An 18,456-nucleotide genomic window follows, 5' to 3' on the forward strand; every position below is an offset into this window, starting at 1 on the left:
GTGTTCTTCATTCTTTCTAAACTTCACTCAGTATTTTGATGTCTGGAATATTATTTATTTTATTGATATTTTAGATTTATTTCCAGTGAGATATTGAGTTTATATAGTGACTTTTGCTGTTGTAAACATTAGTTTCATTCTAGAAACATTTAGCGATGTTTAAAATATTATTTCTAATCCATTTCTTAAATGTATTATTTTTTAAACATATGAACAGGGAATAAACAATAGAGCAAAGTACTTTTTTTGTTATTAATTTAGCTCATACAAGAACAATTTTTTCTATTTATTTGCATCACCAAAATCTTGATTGCATTATCAAACAATCACACTAGCCCAGGTTTATCCCATTTTTTTTAAAAATATCTTACACCAGTGTTGATGGAACAAACATCTGTTTTATAATTTTAATAAAGCCAATTCATGATATACAGATAAATGACAACATTAAATATGTTTACAGTACAACAGATAACTCGCCTTCATGAGATTAATTGGATCCTGTCTGGAAAAACCACGACTCTTAAATAAAAACTTCCTCAGAGTTAACAAATTGTAACATCTCATTGACGCCGAGTTTCCAGTGCTATAACAATGCATATAGAGGACATAAGCCTGCTATGCATGCCAAAATCTCAAAATACTGCTGTACTCTCAATCCTCGAGTTAATCTCATGAGCACAGAGTGGGTAAACATTTCAATGCATCATCAAACAGTGCATGGTTAGAAAAAAAATGCATGATAAAATAGTTATATATATATATATTCACATAGTTGTCAGCTTTAGCAGTTAAAGTCAATCAGCATCATAAAATAAACATCTCATATGTAGTTTGATTTGGATTAGCGTATCATTTTTCAAAATTGAGGAATGCAAACGATGTTATATACAGCAGGAACAATTCATTGCATGAATAAAAATCACTTTTTTCATTTACCCTTTCAAAATGTTTGGAATCATTCTGTACTAAAAAACAATAAATCTCTACCTCTTGCTTTACTTACTTGTAATCTTGTATTCAGACTGATCAATTTAAAGCTTGATTCACACCGACACAGTGGAGACAACGCAGGTACGAGGACAGAAGGAGTAAAAGATGAGAGGCACTTTAAGTCAGAACAAGGTTAAGGAACCCTCACCTTGGATCAAAGTTTAGCAATTAACACTTTCCAGCATTAAAGCAGCCTCTACTGTGTAATGGCTGATCTGTCAATGTACTGGTCATCTCTCAAAACTGACTGGAGTTGATCTTGCATGTTCATTTTCTATTTTCTCTCACTGAGACGAGGGTTATGAGTAGATGCATCAGTTAAATTGAATAAATCATACATGATCAGGATTATCGGTGGGATAAAACAATGAATTCAAGACTTATGGTGGATGGCAACATCCATTATTCAGAGCGGTTACTTTGCATGTTGTGTGTGTAGGTCAATCAAAAGGAGGAAAATGGCTTCATCCATGCGTCTTCTTCACTAGCAGGGTGTGCTAGGGGATTGCCTTCCTTGCACTGACAAGGTAGCCCTTAGCCTTGATAATGCCCCTGCTCTTAACAATGATGGAGTAACGCAGGACCCACTCCAGCCTCCAGTCAGCAATGCTCAGGTCCTGTGTTCCCTCCTGCACCGCCTCCTGGAATGTGGCTGCTGACATCAGCTCTGAGGAAGCATGACGCCAAGAGAGGAGCTGTTTAAAACTTTCACAGGTACAAGTGAACTGTGCAGCTTACACTGTGCAAACAACTTAAACATCAGATTTACCAATACTAAGGTTGACACCAGCTACAATGCGTTAATTGATTTATAAAAGAAAAAGCTTTAAGAATAAGGCTGGCATTTTTCTATAATTATTTTATTGTCAATAAATTCCATAAAAAAGATCAAATCAACAATGGGTCAGTCTGTTTCACAACACCCTCCTACCTTCTCTGTGGCTCTTAGGTCCGAGACCAATGTTTTCTACTAAAGACATCAATCTTTAAAAACATCATAAATATATGGTTTTATATATATAAAAAAAGAGGCTGTCATTTTCCAAAACACCTGGGCACTGCTGTTTTTAGCAAACAGGATACAGCTGCAGAACACTGTCCATGTTCATGAAAATGAAGAAACATGTCACCCAGTGCAGTGGCTCATTGATATTTTATGACAACAGACACCTTTGGCACAGAGGAATAGGATATATCAGGCTTTTTCTACACATAAAATACTTGTTAAGGCTCTGACACACCAACCAGATTATCAGCAATCGGACAGTCAGTCCCTCCAGGATTTCGCGGCCTTTTTTATAGATTGTTGTGGCCCAAAATGCCTGATTTTGCGGGAGCTTTTGTAAAAAATTGTTTTTGTTTTGTTTGTTGCAATGAAGTTGCGGGAGACAGTGAAAGTTGCAAAAACAGTTGCGATTTTTTTTTTGTATAGTTCTTTAAAAATAAAACGGAAACTTGTTTCAGGGAGAATAAAACTACTCTGGGCTGAGTTTTCCTAGTAACCTTACCAAAAAGGCTCAGGATGCTGCAAATGTTGGTATAATGAAAATGGCTGGTGGATTTAAGACAAAAAATAATAATTTATTGAATGAATCAAATATGAACATATCTGTCACTGTCAGTGGCTTGTTGATCTTTACATTGTTAGTTAATTTCCTAACCTGGCCTGAGACACACAGTCATACGGTTTGATAAAGTACTTATTGGACTTTAACTTATCATTGCACTTACAATAACGAGAGTAGCTGTCCTCAATTTAGGTCATTGTGTCGTCTCATCTCCGTTTTTTCCTGCATCCACCGTGTGTGATTTTGTGTGTGCGTGTCAGTAGCGGGGGGAACTGTATGAGCAGCAGCCCCGGCCACTGCAGAGAGCCGACAGGATTGAAACAGCAGCCGTTGACTTTAGAGTGAAAAAACGTTACAGCGTACATTGATGTTAAAATCTATACAGTTTGGCAGGACGGTCTGAAATGTTTTGCACGGTCTTTCACTGTACGTTTTGTTGGTAAATGTGAGATGCTCGAGTCTCGTCTTCATATTGGAAACAAGCTCTCTCTCACTCCTGCTTGGTCAGTGGCACTCAGACGTAAAGTCTGGCACGTGGGACAGCTGGGATTGGTTGAAGTCGTGGGAAACTCCGGTTATCGGTCAGTGTGCAGTCGGACGCAATGACCAATCTGATTGGTGGAGTGCTAGCCCTTGACTAGCGAATCAGTGCTTCTTCCACAAGAAGAAGCCCGAGAGCTGACAACGCCAGTATCTTCTTATTACTAGCCATCGTATTTTCGTCCGTTCAGCGAGTAATGACAACAACGATCCTTCTTGACTACTATCAACACTCTCTGATGAAAACAATGACTGATGACAACGTGCTCTGTGTTTACTAGGTCTAGAGAGATGTTCCGTCATTTCCTGTTTTCATTTTTTTGGGCGACAATACAGATTAGCAACTCCTGCTGTTATGGAGACGTATTATGTCTCCATAACAGCACGTGCAGAACGTACGCTCAAGTTGGCGTCGCTTCAGTGTGTTCCGAGGCCCTTTTTTGCGACAGGAGCCGACTGATCAGTCCGACTGCCTTTTCTGCTGACGGTCGGGTTGGTGTGTTAGAGCCTTTAGTGGGATCAATTCATTGTTGGTTTTGGTCTTTTCATGGCATTTGTTAACAATAACAAAAATAATATAACAAGACTTACATCCTTTAATGTTTGACTAAGGACTGAGAACACTTGGTTTGGGACACCTGACACTTCACTATAAAGCCATCTGACTGACAGAAGAAAATAAAGAATTGAATTTCACCTTTGGGATCGTTGTGTGTGAGCAGCTGGATGTCAAACTCCTTAGCGAAGGCTGTCAGGTCAGGAGGCATCACACAGCAGGAAGCCAGGTTGACCTGGTTACTGCTGGGCTTCACCTGGTACAAGATAGGGGACATAATCAATGACTGGCTTTATTTGGTTCAACATAGGAAACTGTACACAGTGGTACAATGGCCAAAGCACTTTATAGAAAAACGCATTTCTGCTTGCAATTTTTTTAATCCGGAAACCTGACCTGTTGCCTTCTGAAGCCAGGCACACACTTAACGTATTAAGCCCGACTTTTGATATTAATGAACGCCCATTACATTCAAGCCATTGCCAAATGAGTTGCTACAAAGCTAATTAAGACTATCAGCTCCACACAACTCTCTCTGTATTTCTCAGTAAGATTGTGGCGTCCGGTGACTTTCCCGCGCAGAAACTCGAGTGAAGATAGTTACCTCTTCTGAAGAGTCCATCATGTTTTTTTAATCCTCCGTATTCTCTTTGGCTACTAGTAACTGCGTGGAGGAGGGGGAGGGGCAGTGGGCGCCCATGGAAGGCTTGTATCATGTGGACTCGCCGACAGGGCGACAGAAACTACACACTATGGCTTTAAAGGGCTGCGGTGTGTTTTACAAGCCACTATATGTCACTGTGTTTGCTGTGTTTGAAACCCTGAAGCTTTTAGTCTCTAGCTTTTAACAAGCTACCGTAAAACCGGTGGTTAGCCGCTAACGCTAGCTTTCGGGGAATGGGGTAAATCACTATTTTCTACCACTAACAAGGCTCAACATAGCACCACACTTAAACGGTAGCATAATGAGGGTCCCTACATGCAAACCGAAGCATTGCAACACACAGTGTCTGCCCAGTTTAAAGATTACACAAATTAGGGTTCACATACACGAGATACAAGATTCCCACTCACCTGAGCCCAGTTGTAGAGTTGTTCCAGCAGATCTTTGTCCAGGTCAGAGGTGCCGATGGCAGCAATCTGCTGGCTCCTGACCAGAGCCTCCAGCTCCTCCCAAGCTGGCTGAAGGTGAGCCAAACTTTGGCTGTCACCCTCCAGCGGCCAAGGTGGCGCTATGATAACAGAGTCAAGTTGGGACACTGCCAGCGTCTGGCAGACTAGGGATAAGAGACAAGGCAGTATCACAAGTAGAGTTAGTTTCATATCAATTGTGTCTCATTTTTAAGGCACATGAAAATTTAGCTGAAGAGATTTAAAGCTCACCCATCTCCACGGCATCTCTGATAGAGGATTGAACCGACTCGCACAGGAACAGCTTGACTGCAAAAACAAGCAGCCATGAACATGTCGTCCCCTACATACTGCAGTTGTTTCGTCTAAATCATTGGTATTTATTACTTAATTACTACTATTTATTACTTGTTTAACTATTTCCTAATTAATTAATTTTTGAGTCAGTCATTTATTGGGTCAACCATCGTATCATTGATTTTCTTTACAAATTAGTTGATCAGTTGTCCTTAACATAGATGAGGCAGAGAAATGTTTGACTGGAATCTGTGAGTGACACGCTTTTAACAGCTTTTGTATGTACAGCTACCCTCTTGTTAAATGTACTGTAAATCGCTACATTGAAAGGTTATTAGAAAGAAATCAGGTTGAAGCAGGGAAGTGAAAAATACATTTACATTTGCTGAGTTAACCTGGTATCTCCTGTGCTGAGATGCAGCCAGTCACCCGTGATAGACACTAAGGTTGACTAACCTGTAACCCTCAGTTCCTCCCTCTCTTCAGGTGTAATAGCATCTGTTGCCTGGGGAATGGAGCAGTCCAGTGTGTCCGGGAAGTCCTATATGACAAGACAAGCACTTAATTCAAAAACTGTGTGACGTGTTTTGCCCTTTTTAGACATTAAAAATACGTAACAGTGCTGGCTTCATCCGCCTCTAAATATGACCGCTATATGTTATTTCACAAATGACAAGACAGGCAGGAACTTTACAGAGAAAGCCACAATGCTTGCACGATATTTGGCATCTGATGAGCAAGGGGGAGTGATGGCATCGCTGAAATTAGCTAAGAGTTAAAGGTTAAAAAGTTATAATATGAAGGGAGAAGTGTGTTCTTTCCTGCCTTTTCCAGCCATTGCTGCATATCTTGGCGCATTACCGCCACCTGTTGATCAGTGGACTAGTGTGGCAGCATTTACCGGAACGTGTAACACCCACTCAGTACCCACTCAAATGGGACGATAGCACTGCTAGGTCAAAATCTCCACAGGTTACCTTTAATAACCATCATGAGCACGAAGGACACTGGCCCCTCTGCTCAGAGTGATTCCATCATTTGAGTGAATATTCTCCAAGCCAATTTTTAGTGCTCTGCAATGCCCAAGCATTCAATGACAATACTTTAATTTGCCCACATGCTGTATATAAAGTGTTTTGATGGATATTCACAATTTTATTCAGGCAAGAACTCACCTCACTTTGCGCCGGCTTTGTAATGCCTACCTAATCTCCACTTTATGTAGCCTATTGTATTCTGTTTTCTTGTATTTTATTGTATGTAAAACTGTATTTTGTCTTGCACGCTTATGCTTTTCTTGGCCAGGTCGTCGTTGCAAATGAGAACCTGTTAAATAAAGGTTAAATAAAAAACAAACAAACAAATAAATAAATAAAAGAAGAAAACAAAATATAGAGAGGAAGTGCTTGTCTGATTGTTTTTGGTTGTATGAGGTTATTATCTCTTTTTTAAATATTTTTCCCCACACGATGAGTAAAAATAGACCGATCCGTCAAGACAGGGATCTCCTCAAAATTGTCTCATTCAGTGTTTAATAAACTGATTTTATTTTATTATTTTTTTTTATTATTCTTTGTGCATAAGACTTGATAAGTGATGAATTTATTACAGTAGGTAAACATGTTGTGCATTTCTTTGCTTTGTCCATAACATTGTGCTGCTGAAGCCTTTACGTTAATCTGACAGCATTCATGTCAGACTTGTGCCAAGTGGGAAATGTTACTTGGACCAACCTGCTAAGATAGCTGCCATAATTTTAACGTAAAAGTGAATCTAAAGTGCATTAACTGATGGTTAGCATGTGAACCGTTTTACAAAGCTTCTGTGTTTTTCCTGAACAGAACTCAGGGCCCCATGACTGAAACATCCCATTCTTGCCATTTCCCTGCAGGGCTTGTGCCTAATTTGCTTTGTATTTGCAAGTATTTAAGACCCCTTAGTTCAACTCTTTCAAACCTCCCCCATTCCCATTTGAGTCCAGTGGGCGTGGTAATAAAAGCAGAAGCAGATTAGCTGAGCCTAGCAAAACAGCCAGAGGAGGGGTATGTTCAGTAGGAATGGTGGTTCACTACGTTGGATCCTGCAGCCTTTTTAATCTCCATTTCAGTCTTTTCAGAACACGTTATTTTGATAAAACCGATTACCCAATGACTACTGCTTTCTAGAAATCCTATCACAGTTAATGAACAAAAACCCCAGAGCAAAGTTTGTATCCCCCTACCCTCCACCCCTGACAGACGCACATTTGGAATGGCGCCTTTGGCAGCCAGCACTGCATGAACATTCATCATGACAGCTTATTTTCAGTAAGCCCAGAGGCATCCTTTGATGTCCATCACTACAGCCATTTTTCTTTCCCAACACTGGAACCCTACTGCCCGACAGTGTAGTAGCACATTATTGTGCAACTCATTCTCATACTGCTGGTCTGACCGTAACAGACTGTCAATGCAAATACTATTGCTCATTTCTCAGTGTCAATGAAAAAAACATGCAAAACTGGTTTAGGAGACTACACTCTCACATTGAGAACCCAACAGCACTACATGAAAACATTAATAAAACTGTAAATGTTTTCCCACCTTGGATGGTGGTTTTGTTGCAGAAAGCCAATCACTCAGTGTGTCTTGAATGCAATCTTGAAGCTGAAATATCAAACAGAAAAACAATGTCAAATTAACATCTGTGAAACATGCATATTTTCAGGAAGGATCCCTAAAACTTGGCTAAAGCTGAACAGCTTTTTATCCTCAGCAGACCCCACACCAACCGACATGCTGCTCCGCCAACTCGGGTTGCAGTGTGTTATAAACAATAAAATCAGTTGGACAAATTTTATAATGTCCCAAACTGACTCAAGTGTGGGACAAGGACAGGAGGGACATGTCAAGTTTAAGTGCTGATGAATGTTAAAACCTAATTATTTACAAAAGGAGAAGCATGGGGCGAGGAGGCCAGCTGCATCAGCGGTGTAAGAAGTGTATAGATGTGTGAGAAATGTTCGTGTGAGTGCTAAAGCCAGCAGAAAATGTCAAACAAAGTAAAACCTTGAGATGTCGGGCCAAAAAACAGACAAAGGGAGACAGACTGGGAGCATAGCTGGCTTAAACAGACCTGGTAGAGGCAGGCAGAACAGGTAACACTACATGAGGCTAACAAACAAACCTCAGCTCTGCTGCAGCAAGACAGTCCCAAGATTGCAGAGTTGGATGTGTGAAGGTTAAAAATAAGGTGATTTGACAATATAGCATTATAACAATTAAATTAGCTTGAACAACAGACTTTTGACAATGTGAGGCATCCACATTGGTCAGCATTATTTAGTGCCATGTCAGATATATTGGAACTTAAAAATGGTCTCTATTGACTCTAAGTCATAACAGTTGAACAATTGAATGTTGCTTTTTACAATAACACAAGCATGGTAACTCTTATGACATATACATTACTGCAGACTCTTGAAAGAGAGGAAACACGAAAATACTGCAGGAAGAGATGGAGTGATGCAATAACAAGTTGTCTAAATCTCCTTTGAAAGCACTTATATGTTTTATGTATATTTTCGTGGTATGTCAGACACATATAGGCCAGTATATGATGCACTATATGCCATAAAGATAAATATGTGATAATCCAAAAACCTGTCCTCCTAACTCAGTCAAGCTCAAGTCATATTTTCTGCATTAATAGTTCAACCATGACATTGGCCCTTTATCACAACAATAACAAGTAAAATCAACTCTGGAGGACTAGGTACTAAGGCACAACACGTAGCACTGACTGTACCAAATTACAACCTTGCTTTGAAGGAAAACAGCAGTTGATGCCTGTTCTTCCTTAAAACGAGTGGTTTAGTATCTGAAGCAATCATGAAAAAGTAACAAGTCTGACCAAACACTTTTAGGATATTGCAGCCACACCTTTACATAACTACAGTGAACATCTATGCAGTGCCAAAACAAGTAGTCGATTAATGGATTAGTCAGATGACAGAAAATTAATTTGTCATCTATTCTGATATTTGATTAATTGTCTGAGTCATTTACTAAGCAAAATGCCAAACCTTCACTAGTTATATCTTCTTAAATATGAGGATTTGCTGCTTTCCCGTGTGTTATATCCAGGGTTGGAAATTAACTTTTCAATAAAAAACATAATGGCAGGACAGAAACTGTGCATTTTGGGGGAGGTGTAAATTGAAAAACTGGTCTGATGAAATGTGTCTCTCCACTGTAACTACATACAGTTACGACAAAAAGGAAGACCACGCTATGGCATACAGGTGAACAAGCGACTTATTGCAAAGCAATATTAAACTAAATTAAATTAGGACAGGGAGGGAAAGGTTAGTAGCAAAGACGGGCCATCCCCAGACCACACCCCAAGAGGCTGGACAGATGGAAAAGTGGATTATAGGACAAAAATATTGTTCATAAACCTGCATGTAATGTACATTTTGAGTCAGATAGATATCGGTCAGCCTATCTAGCTGAGGTGCATGGCAACGTGTAAAAAGATTCTCGTGTTACTTTGGAAAACACTGTAGATAAATCCACAATACTAAAACGATGTATTAAACAATTCACATGTCGCTATATTTCATGGAAGAGGTGAAATCGAAGCACAGCGATGAAACTCCACCTTCCCTGAATGCATGAGCGGTCCCACGGTTAGGGGACACAGCTCCTGTCGGGGCCCGGGGATAAGTACCTGTAACCAACACTGTTTCCATGAAGCACCTATCTGAAGGTAATGCATGTCACTTGTGTGATTATTCCAGGCTTACACTTATTACAGTGAGTTTTGTGTGAGCAGCCTACAACAATCATTCATCAGCAGTTACTTTCTGAAAACAATTCACCTTTGGCTGGATGATAAAGTTAATTATTTGACATATGCTTTCATCGCATTAGAAAGACACACTAGACTCAAACCTTTAAGCCAATTATCTCAGACACAGTTCTGCTATGGACATTGACAGGTACAATTTGAAACTACTTTTTAAAACGTCTCAGAAAAAGTAAAATGTCTCAGGATCAGCTTTAATGGCCAAGTAAGTGTGAACACATGCAGGGACTTTGACTATGGCTTTTTGTTGCTCTCCAAGAACATACACAGAAATAGTCATACACTAAAAACAAGGACAACAAAGCTGAAAAAGGTAAACATAAACATTTGTATATATACATATGCACATACACACATGTAAACAAACAGCTCTATGAGGATTGTAGACAGTAAGTAAGACAATAGGGCAATTCTAAAGGGCAAATGGCTGGAATAAAAAAAAAAAAAATAATGTTAACAGGTTGCTTATATCTGAGATAGGTGGATATGACAGTAAATAAAATTGACAGATATTTGCATGTGTTTAACACTATTTAGTACATATATTATTATATATGTATTATATATTATATAATACATATATAATAATCGAATATATCTAATTTACTTGAAAGGTGGATGCTTGGTGTTACAGTTTATCTTTGGATACCTCATATAACACTACACGTCTATTATAATCAGTTAACACACACACAAACACACACTGTTATCATTAGCTAGTTAAATATTTAGCCACGTAGCCTAACGTTACCGTTAATGTAAATGGATAGCTAAGCTAATAAGCTAAACTGCCACACCAACACAACACAACTAGCTAACGTTAGTCCGTTTAAATTAGACAGGTTTTAGGTATTTACCTCTTCGCTGGGAGAGCACGGACATTTCTTTTTCAGACGACTTCGGTTGACTAGATTTCCGGTGTGCAGCCTGAGAGTTTTGGCGTGGGTCAACATCTTCGCCTCACTGTTCCTGTTGGTGATTTGAGGATCCATGTGGTTCTCGGTAGCGAGCTAACAAGTTGCTAATCAGTGTCTGCTACGACGAAGTGTGCGTTCACCCTGACACCAACTGCTACTGTAACTCAAAGAATAGTGTACAGCCCCCAAAACAACTGCTATAAAAGTATGTAGTCAGGATGACTTGCACTCAGTGTTGACTGACCCGATGGTTTGGTGGTTGCTAGTGGCTGTTATGGAAGCAAGCCGGTCGGTAAGGTCACGCCCACATGGAGGTGTCGGTGACTGTCCCGTAAAACCCGGTGAGGATATCATGGAGTAATGTTAATGGACTAGCTACATGCATAAGGCGGAACTAAGCTATGGAATGGATTTTTATATCGAATGCAGTTCCACTTCTGACCGCTAGATGGTGGTGTAGGGTTTGTAATTATTTCCTCAAGCAAGGCTAACAGCATACTGTTTATAGTCAATGGATAACAGTCAACATTGTATAACAAACTGAATACTTATACTCAAATGCTGTACTTGTGTACAATTTGAAGCACTAAGTGCTGCACTAAGTATTTACATTTCCTGCTACTTTTTTAGTTTTTAATCTTATCTCCCACACCATAACATTACACTACACCATAACTGAGTATTTACATTTTCTGCTACTTTCTACACCACTACAACTACACCACTTTATTCTGCTGCTGTTGTATAGTTTCTATTTATATCTACTTCTATTCTTATTTTAGTTTTTACTTTCTCTATAATCTGTACTTATTTCTGTCCTTGTGCTGCTGCAACAACTGGATTTCCCCTCTGATGATAAATAAAGGCTTATCTGATCTTATCTTCTACACCATAACATTTCCGGGAGCAATATTGTAATTTTTACTCCACTACATTATTTAACAGCAATACAAAAGATAGTTAAACATTTTCTGAAGGTGGTGGGTGCGGTTACAAAGGGGTGACTTGTATTCATGACTTCAGCAATTCTAAAAGAAAATGTAGGAGCAGCCGTTGTCAGGTGCATATTTCCTTTAAAAAGGGACCCACAATGCAGCAGCAAATGCCCAATAATAACACCTAAAACAAAAGCGTTGAAGGTGCTAAGCCATGCCAGACTACACAACATGTTTGGAAAGCATGAAGAAGAGCGTCACTCCAGTAAACACTTTAAAGAGCAGGATATTGAGTTTCTTTAAGAGAATATTATTCTAAGTGGTTCTTTTAACATTTATCAGGCCTTCACTTTGGAGCTGGTTTAAGTAAGTAAGGAAGTAAAAATGTTGTGCAAAAAGTACCTTTTACATGATTTCCCTTAGTTGGATTAAGTTTTTTTTTACATCTTTTTGACATCTCTACCAGGTGCAGAGCTGTTACACCGTACCTGACCTCTTCATGGACAAAAACAAGCAGGAATATAATTTTTAAATGGTATCATTAAAGCATTGCATTATTATTTTACTTAATTGCAGTGTTGTCTCAGTTGCAGCATTATTCTCACGTTCCTCAGCAAGATAATTTAGATTTTACTTTTACTTTTGGCAGTGGGCACACTCCCAGTATGAAATCTATGTAATGTACTGCTGTGAATGGGGGCAGCAGCAAAACATATTTTAGCGGGCGCCCTGATAGCTCAATTGGTAGAGCGGGTGCCTCTATACAGAGGTTTACTCCTCAACGCAGAGGGCCTGGTTTCGACTCCGACCTGCGGCCCTTTGCTGCATGTCATTCCCCCTCTCTCTCCCCTTTCATTTCTTCAGCTGTCCTGTCAATAAAGGCCTAAAAATGCCCCAAAAAAAATCTTAAAAAAAAATCAATATTAGACAGCCCTTTCCGAGGTGGAACTGAAGCAGATGCTCTCTTCAGAACCACCAGGCTCCTTTGACAAAAACAGTAAATTTACCTCACAGAACACGGAAGTTGCTGGTCTTCTGCTACGTCGATCAATTAGTTTGTTTGTGTAATTGTGTGACTTTGGTAAATCCGAACTAACCCTTTAAATCACAGTACGGTGGACAGCGGTAGACTAGTAACTACATCAAAGGTACTTGGGTGGTATTGACATGTGTCTGTAAACAGGTTTTCTCATACTCTGTCTTTACTGATGATAGGATAGCTTTTTAGGGTTATATAGTACCCCATAGGATCAGATTCAATGTCCTCAATCATAGCTATGACCCTGATGTTTCTACTTTGGGACTATAATGACTTTGAACAGTGCATGTGTGTGTGTGTGTGTGTGTGTGTGTGTGTGTGTGTGTGTGTGTGTGTGTGTGTGTGTGTGTGTGTGTGTGTGTGTGTGTGTGTGGGAGTGTTGGTGACATGAGGAGGTGTGGTGAAGGAGGGAGGGCAGATTTCATGTGTGCACTATAAGAGTACAGAGCCACTACAAACTGTCCTGGACAAAAGGTTTACCTCCCAGGACATCTTGTGAAATACTGAATGTGAGCAGGTACGTTTCTTTGCATGCTTATGAAACAATCTCAACCCTCATGATACTCTTGGTGCTTTTGTAATCTGGATTTTGCAAACATGTTGTTATGTGTTCCAAGCGATGAGTTTGATAAGATATCAGAGATAAGTGCAGAGAGGGAATCCAGACACAATTCATCACAAAATCCCTTGGTTTCTGTAAAACAACATTCAGAACGCTTTAAATAAAACAGCTGCACACAGCTGGAAACCAGACAAGGATTGAAAATGTTTTAATCTGGGTCAAAGACATAACCTTTCACAAGAGCACAGATTGAGGGATTTGTGATGGAAAACATGTAAATGCCAAAATGTACAAGGCAGAGGGGGGTAGGAGGCTGTGCTTCCAATTTTTTGCTTTGCTCTGCGCTGTGATTTGAACTGTTTGTGTCTTTGCAGCAAGAACATCAGCAGCCACAGCTATGAAGTTCCAAGCTCTTTTCTTTCTTCTGATCCTCACCTGCATGTACCTGAGTCTTGCACAAGGTAAGTGGAACAGATCAGATTTGATTCACACCAGAACTATGATATTATAACAGCAAATTGTGATTACTTTGCAGATATAACTGTGCTTTAAAAAATATATTAGCTCAATATTGTGCAAGTAACTGTTTTAGCATTTTATATTGTAAGCTAAACTCTAAATATAGACCTGGTTCTGTTTATGACTGTGGAGAATATGTGGAGTCTCGCTTTGACCAAATTTGGTTGAATTAAGGCTGCAGCTGTATTTCATAATCCACATTCCTTTATGCTAGTACTAAATCCTCTCTTTCAATGAGGCAAATTATTCTGCTCAAAACCATTCGTCACAGAACTTCATCACAAAGTGTAATCTGTCAAGGCATGCTATTATAGACCGCTTTAATGTGGTAATCTTGGGACAGATAAAAAACAACACACATTACTTCAATTACTGTAAGTAAAATAGCTGATTTTCATAAACATTTTCCCCTCAGTGAATTACAGCACAAATGGGGAATTTTAAATTGTGGGCATGTTGTGTGGACATTGGAAAACAACTGACAGTTTCTGTATTAATACATAAAAATTGAATTTGTCATTCCTCTAATTTTCAACATTCCTATAGCTGATTTCTACTTGTATAGGTGATCACTACAGCGTATAGCTCACTAGCTTTTCAGTAGCAGCATTACGGCATATCATTCAGGGCTAGACCTAAATATTTCTGGGTCTTTAAAAAAGCATTTTAATGTAGCAGAGGCAACTTAACTTGGAGCATTGGAGAGAGGGGGAGGGGCACATGCAGATTTGTTGCAAGGTTTAGATGATAGGACCATATATAGGATCAGACTCAATGTCCTCAATCATAGCTATGACCCTGATGTTTCTACTTTTGGACTATAATGACTTTGAACAGTCCATGTATGTGTGTGTGTGTGTGTGTGTGTGTGTGTGTGTGTGTGTGTGTGTGTGTGTGTGTGTGTGTGTGTGTGTGTGTGTGTGTGTGTGTGTGTTAGTAAGAGAGAGAGCTAAAGAAATTACATCTTTCACTTCTTTCACTTTTGTTAGTTGTTTGATACAAAATAAATATATATCATGACATTCAATTAAATATGTGATTTGTTTGACCCATGATTATGTTTAATTAATATTATGTTTAATAATACACAAATTACAAACTTTAGATCATATCAAGATTTTTGTTTCATAAGCCTTATAGTTTATAGGCGTGCCAATAAAAACAGACAAAAAAACAACTAGAGTGTACAAACTGAGTAATTGCTTCATATGACATTTTTAAGTGAGGCAGTTTATCTCTCTCTAACCCTGTGTAACTTTATCTCTCTCTCCAGGCTCGTTTGGCAACTGCTGTCTCGGCCATGTTGGAGCGATTAAACAAAAGGCAAAGAAAAATATTGAAAGTTACAGAGTACAGGAAACAGATGGTGATTGCAACATCAGCGCTGTTGTGTAAGTAACTTATTTAGTTGGCTCTTAGCAAGCCTTTTGTTTTCCTACATTGTTAAAACTTCCCACAAAAAAGAAATTGGCAAAGACCATTGGAAAAATAAACAAGCTGCTTACTAAGGATGTGATTGATCCAAACTTAGAGCAGCACTTTTAAATGACTGATGACTTTGCTTATAAAACCGGTGCAGTAAGCTTGATAATATTAAATAATAATACTGACATGTGCAGGTTTCTGATAAAGAAGCATAAAAGAGAGTGGACTGTTTGTGCCAATCCAAATGAGAGTTGGGTCCAGGAGCTGATGGAGACTTTGGATAGGAGGATGAAGAATTAGGTAAAACGTTACACAACACACTCTCACAATAACGTAATTTAATGCTATACAATGAAACTCAGTGACTGCGTAAATCTTCATCATGAAACTTTTGTCTCTGCAGACCACTTAAAGGAGAGAAAGAAAGAATGGGAGAGAGGAGAGCAGATGTTTCAGGCATCATATATCACCTTTAACCACATGAATTATGTTTTAGTAGAGTTGGTATTTCCTGTGCTGACAGAGAATGTAAATGTACACGGTTCACTATAACACGAACATACCATATCCTCAATGTTATTAGCCAGTATAGCAAAATTCATTTATATGATTCTGTTCTTTTCTCTGTGAATTCATATACGTAGCACTTGCTAGGAATGAGCCACTGTTTGGCAGCTTTGAAATGTATTTGCAGTCTGTTTGTGCGCGAGTGTGTGTGTGTGTGTGTGTGTGTGTGTGTGAGAACACTTTGGGGATAAGTTGAGAGTTTGTTTTTTTACGACAGATTTCCATATTTTTATATCAGCATTATACAGTAATTGTACTTTGTGTCTTTCTTTATGAAATAAAGAGCGATACAAACCAGACTCTGGTGTTCTAATAATATTTTATGTTAAATCAGGGGAAGTACACCAAGCTCTGTAGTTTTTTTTTTTTTTGGGGGGGGAAGAGTTGCACCACTCCTCCCTGATGACATTTTTACTGGATATCCATCTGAGCAGGCTCCATTTCAGCCAATTATTGACTACATGAGCCATCCCTCAACACTTTAAAACTTGGCTCTCAGGACAGTTGGTCTGCAACGCTGTTTTTCATCGGCTTGATGATAACGCTGATGGCAAATCATTGACTGAATCTAGTGTCTATTTATATTTTCAGCCATTCAGTCCAACAAGGCTGGATTAAAGGATACATTCATAATTTATCAAGCCTGTCTTAAAACAATAGTCAGGATCCCATATGTTCATTGAAATCATTCCTCTTGTTCATACTGGCTGTAAAGTGATCCTTCAATAAGTCTTCCAAGTGATATGGGACAAAATCCACAGTATTCTTTAGTGTAAAGATGTATTTAAAAGTTTATTTAAAGTTATTATTAGGGTTCAGTTTGACCACTGTTGCCTCCAAGTTCCTATCAAGAACAGTGAACACAGCACACTATATGGCAGCTTCATTATATTCTGCCCCATGAAAACAACCATTGCTCATATTGTTGTAAATCTGTTGCATTCGATTATGTTAAAACTCTGAACAAAGCCTCTCACATCTGTTTTAATTGGCATCATACGTTCTTACACTGTATTCCTTCCTGAAGATTTATCTGCGTAAACCTACCTTGAACCAAGCCTCCTTTTCTTTGGTGCCCTTTTCTTATCTATCTACTCTCACATCATCAAAGTACCTGGAGCGATTGTTAGAAGATTATTCTTTTAATTCTATTCTATTGTGTTTGTGTGTCTCAACAAACATTTAGAACATTGTGAACTGAACCCTGCTTTGTGTCACTTTGTTGTCACAAACTGCTCGTAACTGCTTTCAGATTCAACTCACAGAGGTCAAGTGAAGTGATCAGATTGTTTCATAAGATGTGAACTGGAACATTACCTACCCCAGGTTTAGTTTGAAGTAATTTGAATTAAACAGCTTTGTTTAGGAGATGCACCATGTGAGCATAATATAAACTAAAATAATAAAGGAGAGAATCAGATTTTCACACAGTGCTCCTCAACAAGAAAAGGATTGGACACAATTACATAATAAGGTTAAAACCTAGTTGATATTGAGTAAGTAACCATAGTATTAAAACGCAGCTGACACATAGTTAACCTGGAGCTTTTGGGGTCCCTGGGCATTGAGCAGTTACACATTTTCCCCCACTTGATAATCCAGCCTTGTCAAAAAGTGAAACTGTTTGTGGTTGAGTCTTTAAAATATTTCAACACTTATTAAAGACGCCACTCATTTGCCAGAACGAGATTAATGGATTGTGAAATGTCCTCAAATGTCATCAACAAGCTCAAGTCATCATGATGGCCTAGGGGCAAAGACATGTACCATCTAAAGCACAATGTCCTTGGTTTGAATCCAGCTGCATGGGGGCCTTTGTTGCATGTCATCCACGTATCTCTCTGTTTCCTGTTTATATCTCATCTACAAACTATCAATAAAGGACAAAAATGGCAAAAAAATTAAGCTGTGTCCCAAGTCCATAATAATAATAATTTCATGCAGAATTTATGTTCCATTCTCGTAGTATAATGTTTTTGCAGTTAGTTTACAACTAAATCAAAATACCACAAGATTCTGCCAATTACATTTCATAAACAGACAGCAAAATGTTTATCCAAAGATTTATACTTCCTGTTTATTTTTTAAGGTATTTCTGAAGCTGTTTCACCGCCATCCATCTTCCTTTCTTTTACAGTAATGTCTTACAGCTGTGAGCAGCTCCTCCATTTCCTTTGTGTATTGCATTGTGGGACAATGGTGTACATCAACAGCATTTCCAAAAGTCAAGCATTTCTTAAGAATGCATGTTGGCCTTTTTGAGTAAATTTTTCTGGTGTGAAAACACTCAAACCCGACTTAGAGTAAATTTGAATACAATCACAATTTGGTACTGAATTTAGAAATACTGACCTCTCAAAATTGGCCAGACCTGATTCATTTTAATGTCATACATACGTTTTCTTTGATAACAGAAAATAGACGTTTAAGGAAAGGACAACAAGTCTCCAGATTGTGCACTGAGCCCATCGAACCATTTAAAAACAGGCATTTGTTGTGAGGGTGTCTTTTGTTGGAATATTCTTGACAGATGTGACTAATTTCTCTCACTCCACGGCT

At 38.8% G+C, this 18,456-nt stretch overlaps 2 protein-coding genes across 2 annotated transcripts; one reads left to right on the plus strand and one right to left on the minus strand.

Annotated features, from left to right (window-relative positions):
* Positions 1-228: 228 nt before the first annotated feature.
* On the minus strand, positions 229-11,196 carry gclm (glutamate-cysteine ligase, modifier subunit). Its single transcript, XM_031307092.2, has 7 exons — positions 10,791-11,196; positions 7,668-7,730; positions 5,542-5,626; positions 5,041-5,097; positions 4,732-4,934; positions 3,799-3,913; positions 229-1,660 (listed from the first exon to the last, which is right to left on the minus strand). Exons 1-7 carry the CDS (start codon positions 10,923-10,925, stop codon positions 1,491-1,493), a joined length of 828 nt encoding a protein of 275 aa, XP_031162952.1. The 5' UTR covers positions 10,926-11,196; the 3' UTR covers positions 229-1,490.
* Positions 11,197-13,760: 2,564 nt separating this feature from the next.
* LOC116055239 (C-C motif chemokine 25-like) lies at positions 13,761-16,196 on the plus strand. The gene is made up of 4 exons (XM_031307072.1): positions 13,761-13,847; positions 15,179-15,296; positions 15,525-15,630; positions 15,734-16,196. The coding sequence occupies exons 1-3, from the start codon at positions 13,784-13,786 to the stop codon at positions 15,628-15,630; spliced, it is 288 nt and encodes a 95-aa protein (XP_031162932.1). The 5' UTR covers positions 13,761-13,783; the 3' UTR covers positions 15,734-16,196.
* Positions 16,197-18,456: the final 2,260 nt, after the last annotated feature.

The sequence above is a fragment of the Sander lucioperca genome, chromosome 11, assembly GCF_008315115.2.
Source record: "Sander lucioperca isolate FBNREF2018 chromosome 11, SLUC_FBN_1.2, whole genome shotgun sequence".
Lineage (NCBI taxonomy): Eukaryota > Metazoa > Chordata > Actinopteri > Perciformes > Percidae > Sander > Sander lucioperca.